The sequence below is a fragment of the Sapajus apella genome, unplaced genomic scaffold (assembly GCF_009761245.1).
Source record: "Sapajus apella isolate SASKATOON/1434 unplaced genomic scaffold, GSC_monkey_1.0 scaffold2, whole genome shotgun sequence".
Classification (NCBI taxonomy): Eukaryota; Metazoa; Chordata; class Mammalia; order Primates; family Cebidae; genus Sapajus; species Sapajus apella.
This window is the reverse complement of record NW_022436942.1, coordinates 68138236-68162494: the sequence shown is the minus strand read 5'-3', so window position 1 is coordinate 68162494 and position 24259 is coordinate 68138236. Positions and strand designations below refer to the sequence as shown.

Below are 24259 nucleotides of genomic sequence, written 5' to 3'. Positions count from 1 at the left end.
ATTTTTTAAAAAGATTCAAGGTCAAAATACAAAACTAAGTTATATTTCTATATACTAACTAGAAAATGAAATTTAAAAAATAACTGCATTTACAATTGCATTTAAACATATGAATTGTATGGATGGCAAAGGAGCGTGAGGAAATTTGGGGGCAGATGGAAATGCTGTCTATCTTGATTGTGGTGGTGGTTATACAGATGCATTTGTCAAACCTTGGCTGGGTATGGTGGCTTACACCAGCACTTTGGGAGGCCGAAGTGAGCAGATTAGTTGAGGTCAGGAGTTCCAGACCAGCCTGGCCAACATGATGAAACCCAGTCTCTACTAAAAATACAAAAATCAGCCAGGCATGATGGCACACACCTGTCTGTATTCCCAGCTACTTGGGAGGCTAGGCAGGAAAACCACTTGAGCCTGGGAGACAGGGGCTGTAGTGAGCCAAGATCATGTCACAGCACTCCAGCCAGGGTGACAGAGAAAGACTCTGTTTTCAAAAAAAAATGCATTCAACTGTCACACTTAAAATGAGAGCATTTTATTTTTATACCTTAATAAAGCTGATTTTTAAGAACATCTTGTCTTTTTAATATAACTAGGATCATTCATATTCTACATGTTTTTGCTTAATCTAAACAAAATCTGATATTTTCTTTCATCCAACAGATATCTACTCCCTCAGACAGTCCAGCTTCAGAGTGAATTATGAATATGACGACTGTATTATAACATTTTTTTCAAATCACAAAACTCAACTTTTTATTTATTTATTTATTTTACCTGAATCAGCCTGCGTCCCTTCCACATTTTGAGATACAGATTCTTCAGCAGTGCTACAGCCATTAACATTTCCAAATGTAATCCGTGCATTTAAGACATGAAACAAGGGAATTTCTAACAAAATAAAAACTTTTGTAAGTAAACTCTACTGAGAATAACAATAATAGTTATAATTTACTAAATGCTTACTATATGCCAAGCACTTTGATAAGTATGATTTTATTTATGCCTCATAATAGCCCTCTCCAAAAACCGAGGTTGAGAGTTACGTATTTTTGGCTGGACGCAGTGGCTGATGCCTGTAACCCCAGCACTTTGGGAGGCTGAGGCAGGCGGATCATTAGCTCAAGAGTTTGAGACCAGCCTGACCTACATGATAAAACCCTGTCTCTACTAAAAATACAAAAATTAGCTGGGCATGGTGGTGCGTGTCAGTAATCCCACATACTCGGGAGGCTGAAGTAGGAGAATCACTTGAACCCAGGAGGCAGAGGTTGCAGTGAGTCAAGATCATGCCACTGCATTCCAGCCTGGGTGGCAGAGCAAGACTGTGTCTCAAAAAAAAAAAAAGAGAGAAGGAATAACGTATTTTCTCCTAGATCACAGTAAGTGATTGAGCCGGGATTCAAGTATCATGAACATACAACCATCCAAAATCAATATCGTTCATGAGTAGTATGTATAATATAGATATATATTGCATTATGTAAACCAGCTTGGGACACAGATCGTACTTATGTACCAAAGGATCTTGGTGTCAACTGTCTTTCCCAAATAATTATCTAATTCGAATTCTCACTGAAATAAGGTTTGACATTAAAACAATGACTGTCATGTTTTTATGCCTTTTTACACCTGTCAGCACCATTTGCAAATAGAACTGATGGTTGGAGATCTCTCAATTTTGATATGCAAAACGAACCACCCATCCCGACATTTCTTTAGGGCAAATTAAACCACAGGAGAATTCTGACCTCCTCCATTATGTCTATAAACTACTTTGACCTAAAGCACTCCAATTCCCTGAAGCATCCTGCCACCCACATACATGGGCACACCTCCAAGTGTTGCTGAAATTTATTTAGCAGTACCTATTTTGACAGGAAATCCAGGTGGGAATTCCAATTTGATGAAATCTCTCAGTCTTGCAAAATGAGCACTAGTTCGCGCCATTAGGTCAATGATGGGAATGACCTGCTCCACAAGAGAGAGGGGAAACTCTTCACACATCCACAGCATTGCTTTAAACCTGCAGAATTCAACCGAGAAAAAGACTGAGGCCATTTCCACCAGATGGAAAAGGAGATTTCTGCTATGCAGTAGGCTAGACAACAGCAGCCTCACTCCACACCCTTCCCAGTCATCTCTTAATTCAGACGTATTAAGGGTCAAATGTCTAGGGCCACAAAGAATTCTCACCACCCTAAAATCTGGCAATCAAGACAAGTGACTTGCATGACAACCTGCTGCTATCACAGCCTTAACCGATAGCAGGCATGAAGAAATGATAGCTGCTGGAAAGTTTCATTTGAATTTGATCAGCTAAAGCTTGTTGGCAATTTAAAAAAAAAAAAAAAAAAGGAATTCTTACATCCAATCTGTATTCTACTTGGAAAAGAGCCAATAACATGGCAATCTACCGTTAGCTTTGATGGCAAAGCAATTTTTAAATTATTTTTTATAAAAAGGAGCAGAGGAATGATCAAACATAACACCATAAAACAGCACAACTTCTGAAACATACATAGGTTGAAAATGGCAGCTGAACTTCTCTTACTTCTGTGTTCTAATGGTCAGCTCTTTCGGCCTTCCAATATCCCTTTCTTTCAGATCAAACTCTTCATTGAAGTACTCATCAGGCGTGATGGCTGTGGGGTTGTTTGCAGTAGCACATTCCGTGGTGAGGTCCTGCTGGGCCAGAACTTAGGAGAGTCAGAAATGCCAAATGATGTTCACAAGTGAAGGCCTATGGCACTCAGTGTCTGAGTGGATATGTTAACCAGCTGCAGACCAGGAAGTTCTACTCACTAACTTTTTTGCATAGAACAAGAAAATCTATGAGGGTATCACCAAACTAAAGGCAAGTCTAAGGGATTGCTTCATTTAAAAATATTTCTCTACTCTCCTTTGGATTTTTATCCCCTGATTATAGCAAAGAAAAAAAAAGAGAGACAAATATCTGAAAGTACATGAGACTTGGAAAACTTGGAGTTTAAGTTCTAGCTGTTTCACTGTCTAGATTTGACAGTGGAAAGGTAATTTCATTTTTCTGACCTGTAGGGACATCCACTGTACCAAGTTCATACAGTTACTGTGAACATCAAGTAAGAAAATATTTGTTAAGGTGCTCTGTTGCACTATCAAGTCCTGAATCCTTTTTAAGTTCCATTTCTATAAAGAGGCCCCTTGTTTATAATGAATATGAGGGAAAGCACCTGATTTCTATAATCACTACCCCTCCTCTAAAATCTTTATTTGTGAAGGTTCACTCATCTGATTCTCTTCCAAAAGAGTATCTCAAATTCCAGCTTGGGAGTATCTTTGGCCTTTTCAAAGAGCGGGCTGTTCAGGATCCACTAAATGCCACCTCCGGCACAGACATGTTGTTTCCTTTCATTTAACTGCACTGAAGGCTCACTGCTTCAACTCACCCCTTGAGCACCAAACTGGTGTTCCACAGTTCCCAGCAAAGATTCCAGCGGGTTCCTGTCAGCTGCAGAAAGGAGGGAAGTTTAAAGTCTAATATTATATCTTACTTGCGGCTATAAAAAAAGATCTCCCTTAAAGTTTCTGGTCCAAGCTACCTGCATTAGGAAATGCAATTACAGACTGGCTGATCAAATCATTCACAATAACCATAAACTAATTTATCCTTTATAGGGTGCTCTTCCTGAGGATCTCTAAACTAGATGAACAGTTGTAAGAATTAAAGCAGAATAATGAAGAGTCTGGATTTTGGAGTGAGCCAGACCTGGATTCCAATTCCACTTTGGCCACTCGGTACCCATGTGTTCTGGGCCTCAGTTTCCTCATCTGTCAAAGTGGAGTATGGGCAATGGTGGTGGTGGTGCTAGTGAACAATTACTGCATGCTTACCACATATTGCAGGTGCCATTCTAAAGGCTTGCATGTTGTAACTCTTCTAATCCTCTCAATAACTCTAAGGAAGATTGGGTATCACCTGCATTTCACTGCTGAAGAAACTGAGGCACAGAGCAGAAGTAATTTCACAAGGCCACATTGCTGGTGGGGCTGGGATGTGGCAACCACACACTGGCAATGTTTTTACTCAGAGCCCAAGTTCTGTCCAAATCTTTCATCACATTAATTTGGACTAAATCACTCATTACAATGATAAATATTCTCAAATATCCTTATCTCATTTTTTGGCTGAGTTCAACAACTACTTTTGATAACACATAAACAAGCCCTCATGAATAGCTCTAATTACAGCTGAGGCCAACTATGGGAGGAAACACCTCCGAGAATGAGTCAGACTACGGAAATTCTTTTTTTCTTTTTCTTTTTTTTTTTGAAACAGAGTCTAGCTCTATTGCTCAGATGGAGTGCAGTGGGACAATCTTGGCTCAATGCAACTTCTGCCTTTGTGGTTTAAGCAGTTCTCCTGCCTCAGCCTCCCAAGTAGCTGGGACTATAGGAGTGCGCCACCACGCCTGGTCAGTTTTTATATTTTTAGTAGAGACGGGGTTTCACCATATTGGCCAGGCTGGTCTCAAACTCCTGGGCTCAAGTGATCCACCCACCTTGGCCTCCCAAAACGCTGGGATTATAGGTGTGAGCCACTGCACTTGGCCAGGAAATTCTTATAAAAAAGAAGTTAGGGGCTGGGCACAGTGGCTCATGCCTATAATCCCAGTACTTTGGGAGGTTGAGGCAGGTGGATCACCTGATGTCAGGAGTTCAAGGCCAGCCTGGCCAATATGGTGAAACTCCATCTCTACTAAAAATACAAAAAATTAGCTGGGTGTAGGTGCCTGTAATCTCAGCTACTTGGGAGGCTGAGGCAGGAGAATTGCTTGAACCTGGGAGGTGGAGGTTGCAGTGAGCCAAGATCGAGCCACTGCACTCCAGCCTGGGTGACAGGGCTAGACTCCATCTCAAAAAAAAAAAAAAAAGTAGTAGTTAGTAACTTAGGGTTAGGATTAACCCATCCCAACCACATTAACCCTAAACTTAACAGAGCCAACAAAGAGTTCCCTCTAGGCTTAAAAAACAACAACAAAACAGAAGGTTGGAGGGTGATGGTGATTACCTTTATATCTCTTTTTTTCCTCCTCAGTCAGATGTTCTGTGCGTATTTTGGTGATCACATTCACATTGTTTACTGTGTAAACCTGAGAGAAGTATGCAAAAGAAAACAGTGAGACAGGGAATCAAAACTCCAAAAATAAGCACAGCAAAAGCAAGAATGCTGAAGCAAAAAAAAAAAAAAATCCAGCAAAATTAAAATGAGAAATGGTTAACAATCATGAGGATCCTTCAGAGAAAATATATAAACTATCAACTGAAAAATGCATCAGCAGTTACTTCCCATGTTTGACAGTTTTACTACCGAGGAGTTAGCAGTGACAGGCTGCATCTTCCTGCTTGCCCTGCTGTAGCTAAACAGTCTCAAACAAATGTCCTGCAATCTACCCACCGGGGTTTCTATTAAACTAAGTTACCCAAATCAGGATCCTGTACTTCTGCTGGTAATCCTTTTTTTTTTTGAGACAGAGTCTCTCTCTGTTACCCAGGCTGGAGTGTAGTGGCATGATCTCAGCTCACTACAGCCTCCACCTCCTAGGCTTAAGCGATTCTCATGCCTCAGCCTCCAGAGTAGCTGGGATTACAGGCGCATGCTACCATGACTGGTTAATTTTTGTATTTTTACTAGAGACAGGGTTTCATCATATTGGCCAGGCTGGTCTCAAACTCCTGGCCTCAAGCGATCTGCCCACCTTGGCCTCCCAAGGTGCTGGGATTACAGGCGTGAGCCACCGCGCCCGGCCTCTGCTAGTAATCTTATAATACTAGTATTTCTCAGACAGCCATCTGCTGGGCAGAAGGGAAAGGAATGAACACAAGGTTCTCTAGACCTATGAGCTTTAGAGAAAACCAGCAAATCACTATTTAAAAGGCATTCCGTGCACTGACAAAAATTATTGTAACAAAAATTATTGTAATTAGAGTAAATGCTCTGTTATCAGGGATGACTGGAGAATATGGCGGTCTGGAAAATCAAATGTAACAGCAGTTAACAGAGAATTCTCTCTACATGCCACATGAAGAGCCCCAACATTCAACGCTGCAGAAAATACACTCAGCATTAGGACGAGTGCTTCTCAATGTATCTTGATGAGCATGACATAAGCTTTCTTTGCTCACTCAGAGGCCACCAGAGGACCCTGCAGCACTGGGCTCCATCACCGAAAGCCAACAATCCCTGCTGTACTGCGGGACTGAGGAAAGGCCAGGAAACAGAGCTTTCCAGCTGACAAAATGCCAGATGACTGGATTGACAATCATCTCCACTATTACAACTATGTTTTAAATGCACTGATGTCATGCAAATGGGCTGTGAGCATGCTGATTACAATTAGGCTGATTTAACAAAAAAGAGACTCAAAAGCTACTGCACAATATTTGAACACATATGAAGTCTAATCCTTCCTCTTTTTTTAAATAATTAAGGGAATGACTAACTTGTCATTCCTACCAGAAAAACTGGTACCCGTACTCATTTCTCTACAATATTATTTCTCTTTGGCATAGCTACAGACCTCCTCAGCACATGCTATCCCATTTTCTGAAAGTCAAATAAGACAAAATCAAAAATCCAAGTGAGAGACACATTAGACAGTTCTCATTCCCCAGAGCATCTCCTGGCACAGATGCATGAAAAAAAATGGGAACAGACTCCTCATTTGCATAGAAGCTAAATAGCTATATTAAATCTTATTTTAAGAGTTTCCTTTTACCTTTGCTTCGTAACCATTAACAACTTCTGCTTTATCTGTCCTCCAGCCCCAGAATCCGGATTTAGTTCTGATAAAAAGTGAACACCACAAATTTCTACATGTACAATATGCCATTCAGATTTATATCTGTAGCCTTTATAGTTTCTTTTCCCCCCAGCTTAAGTTAGTGAAGGACACTGGAAATCATGGCCCTATTCTCCACAGAAGAAGGCTAGCAATGACAGATGGCTTATGCACCCTCCACCCTCCTCCCATAGTTATTAATCAATTTGCCTCACCCCAGGCATAGAAAGCCTCCAATCTTGGCTTCTTTACAAAACTGCCAGCATTGAGGACAAAGATGGTGACATTTGTAAGTGAAGATGACCAACATCCAAGGGCTCGCCACAGGGTGGTATCCAGGTCAGGGCATTTATCTGGGTCATCTTCACTGGGGGCACAGATGCCAGTGGTGGGATCTCCACAAGTAGCCACATCTCAATCGAGGAATTCTTAGTACAATGAGGCACAGACCATCCTGCTCCTTGCAAAAGAGCGGGTGGGCTGGGAACTCATCACTGTGGTGAGCTTTTTGGAGATACCATTAAGCCTGCAAAATGGCTGTGAGTCACATGTTTGGGCAGGTTTGGTGCAGCAGGGGAAAGGATGTGAAAAACAGATTTTTTTTAGCCCAGCTGTTAATTCCATCTCTGTGGAACTCCTTTTAAAGTAGCCCAGCATTCCAGTGGCAGATGCAGCATTGGTAATATGCCCAAAAACTCAGTTATCTAACTCAACATATTCCTGAAAAAAAAAAATGTATTTAGGAGCCAAGAGCAGTCAGGAGGCTCTGATTCTTTTTCAAAGCAGCTTACCCTGGGAAACGCTGCCTCTCACAGGGGACTCCTGACAAGCCCTACCCTTTGTCTAGGACATCACATCCCAGCTCCTCTTGGCCCTGGTTAGGGCAACAGCCTGACTTCTGCCCTGACCACTGAGTGAGTTGGGACGTCACACAGGAAGCTCAGGGAACAGCAGCAGGTTAGCCACGTTACAAAGAACATATGTGGTTATTTGCATTTTGTGTTTCTCAATAGTTTGGTTTTCTTCTAATGGGATTTGGTCAATGAAATTAGTCCAGATGGCATAACGAGTTTACGTGTGTATTTTAGCCCATAAAAACAGGAGGGATCAGAGCTCCCATTTTCCTACTAGTTGTCTACAAGTAGGACAGCACAACCCGTGGATGGAAACAGAGGAATCCTAAAAGGATTACACCAAATGCTATCTCCAACTTACACTTCAGAAACAAGACAACAGTCACAGGGGCAGGGAGTAAGGAACCACACTCAACTGAATAATAAGTCACAGTCCCCTTTTATCATCAATACCAGAAAATCGAGATATTCCTTTTCTTTCAATCCTCAATTCCTTGTTTGCTTAAGTCACTGGATGTCTTGGCAGAGGAAGTCACTGTTTTCTGTCACGGACTCTTCTGAGGGATGGAAGGATGACTACATCTGCTCCACCGTACCCTTCATGAACGCTGGGAAGACGGCACTATGCTTTTCTCCCAAGGAGCCACCAAGCTCCTCACTGAGCTAGCTCTGCTCCTTCAGCAATCCTGCCCATTCTGCCCTCAGCATTTCCACTATTGGAAGCAGTTTAGTTATTCGCCTCAATGTTCACACCCTGTTTTAAATTTTCGTTTCCTAACGACTATGTGGCCCTTGGTAACTTTGCATGCAGAAGCATCTGAAGATGACAGAACACCTGGCTTCCCTCTTGTGCCATTTTCACCTCTGCCTGTCTCCACTGAGACCACCACACCAAAGGCCACTTCACAGGCACTGTGTCTTGGTGGCTGCCACATAATTTGGAGAAAGGCTCTGAAAGTGGCAGGGAATATTTTGTTTGAGGTGGGCAAAGCATAATCTTTCAGAGAAGGGAAAAACTCAAACTGCAACCACAGTGTATATGCTACAGGCCAAAAATACATCAGGACAGGGTATTAATTTGCATACATCAAGCTCTGAGTAACAATTAGAAAAAAGTGGACCAAAAAAAAAAAAATACAAAAAAACCCCAAAATCGAAAAAAGTGGACAAGAGTGACTATCATAAAATGAGAGGGGGGCCAGGCACGGTGCCTCACACCTATAATCCCAGCACTTTGGGCGGCCAAAGTGGGCAGATCTCCTGAGGTCAGGAGTTCAAGACCAGCCTGGCCAACACGGTGAAACCACTGTCTCTACAAAAATATAAAACTTAGCTGGGCATGATGGTGAGTGCCTGTAATCTCAGCTTCTTGGGAGGCTGAAGCGGGAGAATTGCTTGAACCTCGGAGGCAGAGGTTGCAGTGAGCCAAGATCTCGCCACTGTACTCCAGCCTGGGCGACAGAGCAAGACTCCATGTCAAAAAAAAAAAAAAAGAAAATGAGAGGGCCACACCTTACAAATTCAATCAAATGAATATTCGCACCTCTGATCAGAAGTAAATTCACACACTTTTTGTGCAAACAAATCTCACATTCAAGAGCAGCTATATTCTTTTTGTAGCTGGTATTAATCCTAAGGAGTGGCTCAATTCTTGCTCAATGCACGACAAACAATATTTAATTCTGAGCACCATTAAAACAAAGCAGCTGTCTTCCAAAATTCCTCTCTCAGCAACACACTGTCAGTTGCAAAATAGCCTGAGCACTGAGAAAACCGTGTGAGCGCGTAAATACAAAATGCGCCTTAGTCCTCGGTACAAATGGAATATGCTATCATTTCCTATTTACACTCAGTGAGGTAACAACCAGGAATTGTCACGCTCTCTTCATAAATCGCACTTCAATAAACAACGACTCTGGCAACTCTACTGTTGAACAATATGGGGAACAATGTCTCTTCTCAAGACACCTTAGAGTCATGGACTTCGGAGACTTCATCTCCAGATTCACTCCATTATTTCTTCCCACTAAGGAAACAGGAAACTGGAAAGATGAGGCCACTTGCTCAAAGTCACACAGTTATTTAGGAGCCCTGCTGATGGCACTCAGGTCCTCCCCCTCTCATCTCCACGGATGAACAGTGGCAAAAAAGGCAGCCTCCTCTGCCTCTGGGGTTATAAACAGAGCCCTAAACTGAAGGGGCCCTCCCTGTCTGCAGAGGGGTACACAGAAGCCTGGAAATGTCTTTCCAAGACCCTTCCAGGGAAAGCCAGTCAGTCCCTAAATTTTGCTGTCCCTGAAAGACTACGAGTCTTTCAGGCTGGTGGTACAAGGAGGCTGGTACAAGGAGGCTGGCAGAAGAGGACTGACTCTGCCTCCAGGAATGCTACACTTCTACCCTAGCAGCAGCCCTGGACACACACGATGGACACTCTGGTTTCTTCTTCTGCTACAAACAGATGTCCTAATTCCACAGCTCAATCTAAATCAGAAGAAAAGGATACTTTTCAAGTTTTATGCTTGACTAAACAGAAATTTATTAACCAATTTTATATTGGAAAAAAGAAGAAAAGAAAAATATCATGCGAGGACAGTTGTTACATTCATTAAGAGAAAAGAAGGCCTAAGTCCAGCATAATAGTGTCCATTTTCTCAGGCTAAGCTACTGTGGCTTGCAGAGAGCTGGATGAGGCATCCTAGGCAAATACTATCAGGATAATAGTTTCCATTTTCTTAGGCTAAGCTACTGTGGCTTGCAGACAGCTGGATGTGGCATCCTAGGCAAATACTATCAGCACTCTTAGGACTCCCTGGGGTCACTGTTCTCCACTGCAGAAACAGATGAACAACTTTGACTGCCCCTACTCAAAGGCCTTCCAAGCCCTCCATGTGGCCCAGAGGCACATGACCAGCGATGGTGTTCTCATCTGGATTAACCAAGGCACAGACCTCTCTGGAGAATTCTTTTCATTTTTCTGCCTGAGACGGAGTCTCACTCTGTTGCCCAGGCTGGCGTGCAGTGGCACGATCTCGGCTCACTGCAACCTCCACCTCCCAGGTTCAAATGATTCTCCTGCCTCAGCCTCCTGAATAGCTGGGATTATAGGCGTGTACCACCATGCCCGGCCAATTTTTATATTTTTAGTAGAGACGGGGTTTCACCATGTTGGTCAGGCTGGTCTCAAACTCTTGACCTCGTGGTCTGCCCACCTCAGCCTCCCAAAGTGCTGGGATTACAGGCATGAGCCGCAGCACCCAGCTGATAATTCTTTATGAGTCTGGAACAGAACTGAACCCCCTCCAGATTCTTACTCTAAACTATTAAACCTCACAAGTGGGTTAAAAACAAATAGACATTTAACTGTATAGTAGGTGTGAATCTGACTGACCAAAATCACTACAACTGAACTGGGTCAATTCTAACCTCTAGAAACTCTAAGCTCCTGTCTGGGATTGAGTGTTGTGGATCCATAAACACCAAGACAAAAATAAGATTCAAGTAAAATCCACTAGACAGGGCCCATAAAAGAAAAGGAAGACACTTCTTCATATTCATGTGCTATAAAAATGATGGATGGTGTAGAGTGTCAACTACAATTTCTATTGGTTAGAGTAGAGATCTTAAAACCCACTAGTGTTTATTATGTCATATTAGAAAAATCCCAATCCATCCATAATTTCCAATTAATACATACATGTCACTCAAGATGGCAGCATGGGGATTAGACATTAAAATTCAGAATCTAAATTCGTACCTTTCAAAAGCAATATTTTTAGTATCGAGGCTGGTGTTAATGACTGGGCTTGTGAGCCGCCTCTCAACTTCCCTGCTTTTTGGCTTCATCAAGTCCAAAGTGAGGCGCTCCATTTCTTGGGAAAGGTCGAAGTGTTCAGTGGTGACCACTTTGTCGTCGTGGTTGACTTCCATCAACTCCGCCCAGTTGTCTGTTAATGGAAAAACAGGAGTAACCAAGTGCAAAGTAGGGAAGATGCAAAAACAAGGAGGCTTCGTAAGTTAAAATGCAGCATCTTTCATGTGTGTCCTCCCAGGTGCTATCTGATAAAACCTATAGTGTACTGATTATCAACTATCTATTTGCATAGGGATTTCCACAAAACACAGGGAGCCATCTTCTCCAAAGATGCAGATTTTTTAAATAATTTGCATTATTAGCAATATATTCCATCAATGTCCTTTATAAAATATATTACAGAATTCATAGAAATTATGTATGCATAACATTGGGTGAGCAATGTCATTTCTCATGTCTGACTGTGGAGGTATATGCAGAGATACACACAGAAGGTCTGTGCTCAAAGGCTCAGGAAAGTGAAGCAGACACATCACAAAGGTAACTGCTGGGTGGTAAAGGACACATGAAGGAGAACTAGCCAGACAAGAACTAAGGCAGGGATGGGGAGGTGAATAATTAATAAGAATAACCAAAAAACATGCCCTAGGAAGGATCAGACAGAAAAGGCATATGAATGTGAATGCATTTTGATGGTTAAAAAGCACCCTGTAATTTCACTCCAGCAGTGATTACTATAAGAGAAGTCACTCACCTTCTCCCTTAAATATAAAACTACGCCTCCCTCTTATCCAGCTCATGTTTTCGAATCCCAGCAATGTGATATCGACGCGCAGTTTGGCACCACTCTTCCAGATGCGACAGACATCATTCGGGCATATTCTGGAAACTAAGGGTACTGGAAGAGAGAAGTGTACTATTGAGAAAAACCCAAGGGCCAAGCAGAAATCAGGATTCTGATTTAATAAAAGGAAGAGAGTGGCAAGATGGTGACCATCAAACAGAACTGGACTTCTTGGCTCTCACACTTTACCATACAAGAAATCACTCTTGAAAAACAAAAATGAACCCTCCGTTCCATTCATAAGAAAAAAGTCTAAATACATTTCCCAAGAGTATTCTCGATCCCAAAATGAGTCCCACTTTTCAACCCCCACCACTGATATAGGATGTGTCCATCTGGCCTTCCTTACTCACACATGCACCTCTTGCCATATGGCTGTGGCCTACCATATTGTCATATCCATCATTGAGAATATCAAATGTCTAAATATGCCACTTTTTTTTTTTTTTTTTTTTTGAGACAGTCTCTCTCTCTGTCATCCAGGCTGGAATGCAGTGGCGCGATCTTGGCTTACTACAATCTCTGCCTCCCGAGTTCAAGTGATTCTCCTGCCTCTGTCTCCTGAATAGCTGGAATTACAGGCACCCACCATCATGCCTAATTTTTGTATTTTTGTAGAGATGGGGTTTCACCATGGTGGCCAGGCTGGTCTTGAACTCCTGACCTCAAGTGATCCACCCACCTCAACCTCCCTAAGTGCTGGGATTACAGGTGTGAGCCACTGCGCCCAGCCTAAGTATGCCACTTTTTAACAAAATCTGAAATTAGAGTGATTATGTGCATTAAAAAAAAACTTCATTTCTCAAAACAATCTGAAGTACTACTCTTTTTGTTTGTTTTTTGTTTTGTTTTTGTTTTTGTTTTCTGAAGTATTATTCTTTTATGTACTTTTATGTCACTTAATGGTTCATTACAAATATGACTTCTTGCCTGAAAGGGAAGTCTGGAAATGGAAACAGCTGAAACCCTGGAAGTTAGGAGTTACACTTAACTTATCTACAAGAAATAAAAGTAGAACATCTACCGAAATATACTGTCAGTCAATTGCCTTAAGTTAATATTTCAGAGAAATATATCCATTTTGTTAAAAAAAAAAAAAAAAAAAAACAAGCAAGCTATTCCAATATTCACCTTATCTGATTTAGAGTAACAAGTTTAAAAGAATCAAGCTAAACTACATAAGGAAATTAGTAAATTATGATAAATCTACTTATTAAAATGACATTTTAGGCTGGGTGAGGTGGCTCATGCCTGTAATCCCAGCACTTTGGGGTGCCAGGGCGGGTGGATCACCTGAGGTCAGGAGTTTGAGACCAACCAGCCTAGCTAACATGGTGAAACCCCCATCTCTACTAAAAATACAAAAATTAGCCGGGCACAGTGGTGCGCACCTGTAATTCCAGCTACTTAGGAGGCTCAGGCAAGAGAATTGCTAAAACCTGGGAGACAGAGATTATAGTGAGTCAAGATTGCACCACTGTACTCCAGCCTGGGCAACAGAGTGAGACTCTGTCTCAAAAAAATAAAAATAAAAATAGAAATAAAGTGACATTTTAAAACTAATAATATAGATGTTGGCTACAAATGACAAAAGGAGGAAATGAAACTGTCCATATACTATCTTCATGAATGCTTGGTTGGGAGGAAAAGTCCCATGCATGGTGGGAGAAGAGTGGATGAAAAACACCCAAAGCATTAACAGTTGTGTTTAAATGGGACTATGGGTGATTATTTTTCCTTATTCTTCACTATGTATTTCCTTGACTTAAAAAAATACATCTTTAGTTCAATTCAGAGAAAAGAGACAAAAAAAAAAGAAAAGAAAAAAATACATCTAACTTTTACAAAGGAAAAATAAACCTACCTGCAGGCTAAGTAAATTTAGAAAGAGAAATAAATAACAAGCCCACAGCCACTCACCCCAGCTGGTGAATTCCCATTTCATCTGCACATAGAAATCCGGAGCCTGAAGGGCAGACAAAGGTTTAAAACAGATTACCCTTGGCACTATCAACACAACATAAGCAGGGGTTAACAGGTTCTTAAAAACCCCAGGTTTAAAAAAAATTAAGGAAGAACAGAAAAAAATAAGAAACAAAGTGTAAGCCCCTAGCCTGGTGAGGTGGCTCGTGCCAGTAATCCCAGCACTTAGGGAGGCTGAGACAGGTGGATCACTTGTGCACAGGGGTTTGAGACCAGCCTGGGAAACATGGGAAAACCCTGTATCTACAAAAAATACAAAAGTAGCTGGTTCTGGTGGCTCACTGTAGTACTCCAGCTACTCAGGAGGCTGAGGTGGGAGGATTGCTTCAGGCCAGGAGGTGGAGGCTGCAATGAGCCAAGACTGCACCACTGCACTGTAGCCTGGGCAACACAGTGAGACACTGTCTCAAAAAAAAAAAAAAAGAAAAGTGTAAGCCCATTACTTATTTTATTATATATTCAGAGTATTATTTTACCTGGATACAAAATATGTCTAGGTGTCAAGAAAGTGAACAGACAGCCGGGCACAGCAGCTCACGCCTGTAACCCCAGCACTTTGAGAGGTTCAGGCAGGTGGATCAGTTAAGGTCAAGAGAGTTCGAGACCAACCTGGCCAACATGGTGAAACCTTGTCTCCACTAAAAAAACCTTGTCTCCACTAAAAAATCAGCCAGGTATAGTGGCTCATGCCTGTAATCCCAGCATTGTGAGAAGCCAAGGCCGGTGGATCACCTGAGATCAGGAGTCTGAGATAAGCCAGACCAACATGGAGAAACCCCATCTTCACTAAAAAATACAAAATTAGCCAGGTGTTGTGGCACATGACTGTAATCCCAGCTACTTGGGAGGCTGAGGCAGGAGAATCACTTGAAACTGGGAGGCAGAGGTTGCAGTGAGCCGAGATTGTGCCATTGGACTCCAGCCTGGGCAACAAGAGTGAAACTCTGTCTCAAAAAGAAAAACCAAACAAAAAATTAGCTGGGCATGGTGGCACACACCTGTAATCCCAGCTACTGGGGAGGCTGAGCCAGGAGAATTGCTTGAACTTGGGAGGCAGAGGTTGCAGTGAGCCGAGATCACGCACTCTGCATTCTAGCCTAGGCAACAGAGTGAGACCCCATCTCAAAAAAAAAAAAAAAAAGGAAGTGAACAGCAAGCAAGAGGATAAGAGGATTGTCTGCATCGATAATGAAGCGCTCTAAAAAACAAAAGAAAAAAGAAAAAAGAGGATAGGGGATTGGAGGAGGATAAAAATCAAACCTGATTCAGGGGTCCCATTCAGGCTCCAAACAGTAAGAGAAAGATAAGCCTGGGAAGATGGGCTTAAGTACTGCCAAGCAACGTGGGTAACCATCTATTCTAGGCAAACAGCAGAGAATGTCAATTCCAACCATTCAATGAGGAATTTGACTGTAAAAGGCTTTATGTGCTGGCAAGTGCTTCCTATTTACTGAACTGCTCTGTGAAACCGAAAGAGGTTGCTAGATTTCACTTCCTCAGGAAGTTGATCTTCCCTCCGGTTAAAAGAACATTTTTCTCCACTTTCCTCCAAAACACGTAGGATTTGGATTTCTGAAGTTTTAAACCACCAGAGCAGCCCATTTAGGATTATTTTCTTACCTACCATTCTTACAGGTTCCTGAAGATTCAGAAATCTAACAGCTACCCTTTAAGAAGAGAAATGCTAGAAATTCCAGGTGTTTTTCTTGTTCCCACACACTTGCAAGGCTTTGCCATGATTTTTACCAAAGCACAGGGCAGGAGGGCCAAGAATCTACACTGGAGTAAAATCTGCCAGCATTCCAATGATGAGCAAGACAACCTCCAAGAGACAGGTGGCAAGAAAGGCTGGTGTATGTTATAAGGAGATACCGTTGAAAGTTAAGACATCAATGACAGCTTCTGGAGCCATTAAGTACACGGGTCATTTATGGGCTCTCTATAACTTGAAGCAGAGAATACAATTCAGTGCAGTCCATCACAATGGACCAATATGAATGAAAAAATAAAAATCCACGACACTAAACTTTTTAAGTGAAGGGTGACCTCATGTTAAAAAAGTCATTTTCTACTTTGCCAAATGGGCAGATGATGTTTTTAGTTCCTGCTGCAGTTAGGAAGAAAACATATTCATGTGATCTTTGCACACTCAAAAATACACACCTATTTTTAAGACAATGTACACACAAATATTTAGTATTTTATGGGAGATTTCACTGTAGTATATACAGGAAATGAATACCTTGAGCATGACTTAACTTAGAAATTCTTTTTAAAGATGGCTCAAAAAATGACCAATGATTGTCTTGTTTATAATAAAGTTGTTCCTTTTCTCAATAGAGCTATTAGTTTTTCTCTGCAAATGAATTAAGTCAATGGACTAAAGGTCTCAAAATACTAATGGCTAGAAGTGACAAGACTGGCAAGGAGAAGCTACACATGGACCTCTAAGCCTCAACAGGACCTGAAAATTCCTGCATAGTAAGTGATGCCTATCACAACTTCCTTAAGATTACTGATGCTCAGGAGGCTACATTCAACAAAACAGGCACGTAAACAAATTAATTGTTTGATGTCCATTTTCCTTAAGTTCTAATTTTTACTTTATTATCAATTAATAGTAATAATTACTATTGTTTTAGGTCTTGCTCTGTCTCCCAGACTGGAGTGCAGGGGTGCAATCATGGCTCACTGCAGGCTCAACCTCCCAGGTTCCAGCAATCCTCAGACTACAGGTGTGCACTAATATCCCCTAATTTTTTTCTTTTCTTTAGAGACAGTCTTGCTTTGTTTGTTGCCCAAGCTGGTCTCAAACTCCTGGGCTCAAGCAAATCCTCCTGCCTAAGCCTCCCAAAGTGCTGGGAATATAGGCATGAGCCACTATGCCTGGCTAAATTATAATTTTTAATTTTATTTAATTTTATTTTATTTATTTATTTATTTATTTATTAATTAATTAGAGACGGGGTTTCACCATGTTGGCTGGTCTTGAACTCCTGACCTCAGGGGATCCACCCACCTTGGCCTCCCAAAGTGCTGCAATTACAGGAGTGAGCCACCTCGCCCGGCCTAAATTATAATTTTTAAACAGTACCTAAAAGGGTAAGCCCAGTGACTTAGCAGCGTTATTTGTGAAAGACCTCATATTTCCACAAATTAGAAGGGCAAGGAATAATGTGATCGGTATTCAGTACTTCATATTCACTATTCAGAAAACTTTTTGGGAAGGCACACAAGACAAATTGTGTCTCTAGTAATTGTATCAGCATGTACCTCAGATTATGGCCTAACCACATTTTCACAGATACCTCGAGAATTTTTTGGAGCAGCTCAGGAACTCCCTCAAGGGCCATGGATGTGTTGTGGTAGTCTCGATGTTGAAGAACTGTGTACACCATCTCAGGATCACCAGTGCTCACAGCCTCATGTAAAACTGGAAAACAAAAGGGTGAAATTTAATTCTTGTACTTTCTGGCAAATTCCAAAACCAGGCTGAAAAAGTGTCTAGGTCAAAGACCAGTATTTTCTTCAGAGGAAAGGGGCTGCAGTACGACCTTACCATGATAATCATGACTTCTGATTGCCAGCTCTTTACTGAGTAAAAAACATACAGTACTCTTAGCATCTTGGTCAAACCCCTTCCACCTCCCCAACATCTATTCTTACCACTGGTTCCAAAATCCTGACAATGTGTTTAGAGAGCTGGCTTTAACTATACGATCACACAACTGCGTTTACATGCAGACCTGGCAGGCAGGGCTTGACCTACATTATCCCTGCTCAGTCAATACGAAATTACTCTGACCAATAGTAGAAGAGCTTGCAAACAAGTGAAATGCCAGGATTTCCCAGGAAGAGGCTACTTTTAGCCACAATTTATTTTTGATTTTTGCCTATTTTGATGGATTCAATGGAAGTAACCATATTCTTCAGGGGAAAAATGGCCTCCACGTTCATGTACAGTGGAAGAAGTTTGCACTGAGAGCTATTTCCGGATGAGGAGTCATTCTCTACCAAGGGTTTCTGGCCTGGGACACAATTCGTGGTTTTGTGTCACAGCCCAACCTGCATCATCCTGGGCTCCCATTTCCTTGCCCCTATCCCTCGTCCCAAGAGAGGAATCTTAAGATAAAGATGACTCTGAGGAAAAGTATGATTGAGACTAGCCTTTATTCAAAAAGAGAAACCAACATGAATGACCTTTTTTTTTTGAGCCAAGGTCTTGCTCTGTTGCCCAGGGTGGAGTGAAGTGGCGCAATCACAGTGGACTGCAGTGTCAACCTCCCCAGGCTCAGGTGATCCTCCCACCCCAGCCTCCTGAGTAGCTGGTACTACAGGCATGCGCCACTGCACCTGGCTAATTTTCATATTTTTTATAGAGACAGGGTTTTACCATGTTGCCCAGGGGAACTTTCAATTATTATAAAAGTATACTTACCTGTCCATCCCTGGTGATTTTCTTTTGTCACATCTGCCTTATGTCGGAGTAAGACTCGAGCAGATTCCAAATGTCCCAAGGAAACAGCAAGATGCAATAATGTTCGACCTCGTGGGTCCACAGCCTCCACATTCTGTGAAGGAAACACTGGCAGTTATATAACTGGATACATTACATTAAAATGGGGAAATGTGTTTGACAGATATTTTAAGTATAAGAAATAGAAAACAGGGCCGGGCGCGGTGGCTCACGCCTGTAATCCCAGCACTTTGGGAGGCCAAGGCGGGTGGATCACGAGGTCAAGAGATCGAGACCATCCTGGTCAACATGGTGAAACCCCGTCTCTACTAAAAATACAAAAAATCAGCTGGGCATGGTGGCACGTGCCTGTAATCCCAGCTACTCAGGAGACTGAGGCAGGAGAATTGCCTGAACCTAGGAGGTGGAGGCTGCGGTGAGCCGAGATCGCGCCATTGCACTCCAGCCTGGGTAACAAGAGCGAAACTCCGTCTCAAAAAAAAAAAAAAGAAATAGAAAACATATTTACACATTAATTACAGCAACACATGTAAGAACGTATGAGAACTGATTCTGGATAAGGAGTAATTCTCTATCAAGGGATTCTGGCCTGGGACACAATTCGTGGTTTTGTGTCACAGCCCAACTTTTGTGACACAAATGCAAACATTTGGGCACCGTTAAAATGTGAATTTGGGGATTATATGTAAAGATGATAGTTCCTGAATTCCTTTTTCTGTAAAGTTAAGTGCCTAATAAATGTTGGCAACAGGCCCCAGATCATCCAACACAACTTTAAGCTCTTGACAGCACTCAAATTAAGTCTAAATAAGGCTAGGAGCTTTCATGAAATGCTTCACCGCACGACATAGAACATGGGGGATTTCTCAAGCACATATCAGCATTCAAGTCTAGAACAGGAAGTACAGGACCTTAATCAAAACTGAAAGCACAGAATATAATTTAGGTCAGAATAAAATTACATTCTCTAGCTGGATTCCCACCAAAACACCACTCTCATTATTGTGTATTGAGTTTCACATGCCCTTAAGTAGCACATAAACTCCAGCAGCATCTGTGGTCCTTCTGACCACGAGCATCATCTGCCGGGCATGTATGTGGATCTACTCACAGAGAAATAGACAAGCGCACACGTGTCACTTCCATCCATCCCCTTGAGGATTTTCTTCCTCATGGTAGACATACACATCTGGCTTTTATCTCTTCATTCCTATTCTGCCACTCTTGCCCCTCTTTTGGCACCTGCACCGTATCTCCAGAGCCACGCAGCAGTTTCTCTAGTGTGAGTTAAGTCACAATGCCTGGGCACTGCCTGCAAAATATGACTCTGAAAGTTCTTCCAAGGATACAATAAACTGCTATGGACTTTGGGGAGGCAAAACTTTTTTTTTTTTTTTTTAACAAGGTCTCATTCTGTCACCCAGGCTGGTGTGCAATGGCTTGACCTCTTGGGTCAAGTGATCCTTCCATAACAGCCTTCCAAGTAGCTGGGATTAATGGCATGAGCTACCATGCCTAGCCTGTAAAAACTTTTTAAATGCCTTAATACATCATAGAAAATGTGCTTTATCTTGATTCAAGATGCTAGCTATTATTCAAGATAAAGAAAATGTGTTTTATCCTGATTTGAGATGCTAGCTGTTATTCAGGCTACCCCCGCAGTCTCTGGATACACAGAAAGTGCCACTTAGTAAAGTACAGCAGGATCATGCATAAACCACCACAGCCCAATAGCTATCAAACCTCCTTGTTTTGCTAAAACTATGTTATGGCTATTATACGGTGAAGATAACTCTTATCAAGGAATAAAAGACACGGCTGAAGACACCTGCAAGCTGAACACAAGTCCTCCTGAACCAATCCCAGGCCTCAGTGTTCCCCCAGTGCTAAAATACCTTCCTGTCTCCTGAAGCCCAGTCCACACACCTCCCGTGATTCTCTGACTCTTCTCAAGAGTAGGTAGGACTTGTCCATTGCACCAAAGAGATGGAGAATTCCAAAGGGTAGGATCTAAGTCATATTAATATCTTCTAGATTCTCTTACCCTAGTCTCTAACTTGCATTAAATGTTTTCTTAAAAGTAACAAGGCAATGAACTTATGAACTATGAATTCAGTTGAAGTTTAGCAGGAAAGAAATAATTAGCAAACTCATTATCTTCCTACACGTCTATTATATAAACTAGGTATTTTCTTACCTAACGAATTCAATCTAAATAAAATGTGCTAGGTTTAGTACACTACCTGTCACAGAGGAGGTGTGTAAAAATGTTTACCACGGGAAAGGGGAAACTATTTACTACAATTCACACCCCAGAGCAAAACTAACAGCTGAGAGTAAGGATTAACACTCAAACTTGGCCGGGCGCAGTGGCTCACACCTGTAATCCCAGCACTTTGGGAGGCCAAGGCGGGTGGATCACGAGGTTAAGAGATCGAGACCATCCTGGCCAACAAGGTGAAACCCCATCTCTACTAAAAACACAAAAATTAGCTGGGTGTGGTGGCGTGCGCTTATAGTCCCAGCTATGGGAGGCTGGAGGCAGGAGAATCGCTTGAATACTGGGGGTGGAGGCAGAGGCTGCAGTGAGCCGAGATTGTGCCACTGCACTCCAGCCTGGCAACAGAGCAAGACTCCATCTCAAAAAATTAATTAATTAATTAATTAAAATAAATAAATAAATAAAGGCAGGTGAGTCACTTGAGGTCAGGAGTCTGAGACCAACCTGACCAATACGGTGAAACCTTATCTCTACTAAAAATATAAAAATTAGCCAGGCATGGTGGTGAGCGCCTATAGACCCAGCTACTCAGGAGGCTGAGACAGGAGAATTCCTTGAACCCAGGAGGCGGAGGTTGCAGTGAGCCAAGATCGTGCCACTGCACACTAGCCTGGGTGACAGAGCAAGACTCTGTCTCAACAAACAAAAAACACTCAAACTCCTGGGCAAAGGTTAGAGATGCTGTACAACATAAAAGCCAAATACATTACAATGTTAACTTTTTTTCTAGTTTGGACCACAGACAAGCACCTATGGCTAAGCCACAGAGCAGCTCACTTTTCTTGGATAATTATAGCTCTTCAGACATTCCCGTGCCTCTCTCGCTTAAAATAAGAGGCAGTAGAAAAAAAATTCTGTAATTGTATTATGGTGGCAGTGATTTTAAAACAATAAGTGAATAAAGATTAGAGAGGAAATGAGTAAAATAGGGAACAGAAAACTATAGAGAAAATCAACAAAACCAAAAGCTGGTTCTTGGAAAGTGTCAACAACATTGACAAACATTTAGTTAGCTAGATCAGGAAAAAAAGAGAGAAAACTTAAGTTACTGAAATCAGGAATGAAAGATGGGATATTACTAGCAGCTCAACAGAAATAAAAAGGATTATAAAAGGAGACTATGAACAACTGTATGCCAACAAATTAGATAACTTAAATGAACAAGATAAGTCCCTACAGAAATGCAAACCAGCAAAACTGACTTGAAATCCGAGTAAGTTTGTAACAAGAGATTGAATTAGTAATTTTAAAACTCCCCACCAAAAAATGCAGGCCCAGATGGCTTCACTGTTGAATTCTTTTTTTTTTTTTGAGACAGAGTCTCCCACTGTTGCCCAGGCTGTAGTGTAGTGTCTCGATCTCAGCTGACTGCAAGCTCCACCTCCTGGGTTCAAGCAATTCTCCTGCCTCAGCTTCCTGAGTAGCTGGGACTATAGGCACATGCCACCATGGCCAGCTAATTTTTGTATTTTTAGTAGAGATGGGGTTTCACCATATTGACCAGGCTGGTCTTGAACTCCTGATCCTGTCATCCATCTATCTCAGCCTCCCAAAGTGCTGAGATTACAGATGTGAGCCACCGTGTGGCTTTTTTTTTTTTTTTTTTTTTTGAGATTGAGTCTCTCTCTGTCGCCCAAGCTGGAGTGCAGTGATGCAATCTCAGCTCACTGTAACTTCCACCTTCCAGGTTCAAGTGATTCTTGTGCCTCAGCCTCCCTAGTAGCTGGGATTACAAGTGACAGCCACCATACCTGGCTAATTTATGTACTTTTAGTAGAATTGTGGTTTTGCCATGTTGGCCACGCTGGTCTTGAACTCCTAACTTCAAGTGATCCACCCACCTCAGCCTCCCAAAGTGCTGGGATTACAGACATGAGCCACCGTGCCTGACCTTCACTGGCAAATGCTAACAAACATTTAAACAAGGATGAATACCAATGTTTCACAAACTCCTCTAATAAATAGATGAAGATGGAAAACTTTCCCATTCATTTTATGAGCCCACTATTATCCTGAAGACAAATGCTTCATAAGAAAAGAAAACCACAGACTAACATCTCTTATTATAAATCCAAAAATCCTCAACAATATACTGGCAAACTAAATTCAGAACATATAAAATGCGTTATTTTATACTATGACCCAGTGAGACTTATGACCCAGTGAGACTTATCCTACAAATACAAGAATGGTATAATTTCAGTCAATTAACGTAGCACACCATATCAATAGGATAAAACAAAAATACATGATCATCTCAACAGCTGTAGCAAAAACATCTGACACAAATCCAACATCCCTTCATGATTAAAAGAAAAAACCAAAACTCTTAGCATACTAGGAATTAAAGAAAACTTCCTCAAAGAACATCTCTACAAAACCCACTAACTAACATCATAGTTAATGGTGAAAGACTGGATGCTTCCCGCCTAAGATGAGGAACAAGATGAGGATACTCTCTTTCACCACATCTATTCAACACTGTACTAGAGGTTCTAACCACAGCAACTGGGCAAAAAAAAGAAATAAAAGGCATCCAGATTGGAAAAGAAGATGACATGATCTTGTGTATAAAAGCCTAAGGAATCCACCAAAAATCTATTAGAACTATTAAATAGCAAGTGTCCAGCAAGGTTGCAGGACACAAGATCAATAACTAATCAATTATATTTCTATATACTTGTAATGAACAACTCAAAAATGAAATTAAGAAAACAATTCCATCTATAATAGCAACAAAAAATAAAACATTTAGGAATAAACAGAACAAAATAAATATAAAGCCATACACTCTTAAACCATAAAACATTGTTTAAAAAAAATTATATCAGACCTGGCCGGGTACAATGCCTCTTGCCTATAATCCCAGCACTTTGGGAGGCTGAGGTGGGCGGATCACCTGAGGTCAGGAGTTTGAGACTAGCTGACCAACATGGAGAAGCCCCGTCTCTACTAAAAATACAAAATCATCTATGGCATGGTAGCACATGCCTGTAATCCTAGCTACTCAGGAGGCTGAGGCATGACAATCACTTGAACCTGGGAGGTGGAAGTTGTGGCAAGCCAAGATCACACCATTGCACTCCAGCCTGGAAAAAGACAGCAAAACCTCTGTCTCATTAAAAAAAAAGAAAAAGAAAGAAAGAAAAGAAAAGAAAAGAAAAGAAAAGAAAAGAAAAGAAAAGAAA

The 24259-nt window shown here is 41.6% G+C and overlaps 1 protein-coding gene across 3 annotated transcripts in view; it reads right to left on the bottom strand.

Annotated features, from left to right (window-relative positions):
* The window catches only part of ANKRD13A (ankyrin repeat domain 13A), a 40919-nt gene that overhangs the window by 7321 nt on the left and 9339 nt on the right, over positions 1–24259 (bottom strand). For 2 of the 3 annotated variants that reach the window (XM_032301270.1, XM_032301253.1), the window contains exons 2-12: positions 18752–18884; positions 17622–17746; positions 14251–14296; positions 12241–12384; positions 11430–11619; positions 6759–6825; positions 5051–5132; positions 3429–3490; positions 2555–2688; positions 1869–2026; positions 778–891 (exon numbers count right to left, since the gene is read on the bottom strand). In XM_032301270.1, the coding sequence (XP_032157161.1) occupies positions 778–891; positions 1869–2026; positions 2555–2688; positions 3429–3490; positions 5051–5132; positions 6759–6825; positions 11430–11619; positions 12241–12384; positions 14251–14296; positions 17622–17711 (1087 nt within the window). In that variant the 5' untranslated portion in view covers positions 17712–17746; positions 18752–18884. The remainder of the gene's footprint in view (positions 1–777; positions 892–1868; positions 2027–2554; positions 2689–3428; positions 3491–5050; positions 5133–6758; positions 6826–11429; positions 11620–12240; positions 12385–14250; positions 14297–17621; positions 17747–18751; positions 18885–24259) is intronic. The other variant, XM_032301261.1, reaches the window with a different exon arrangement.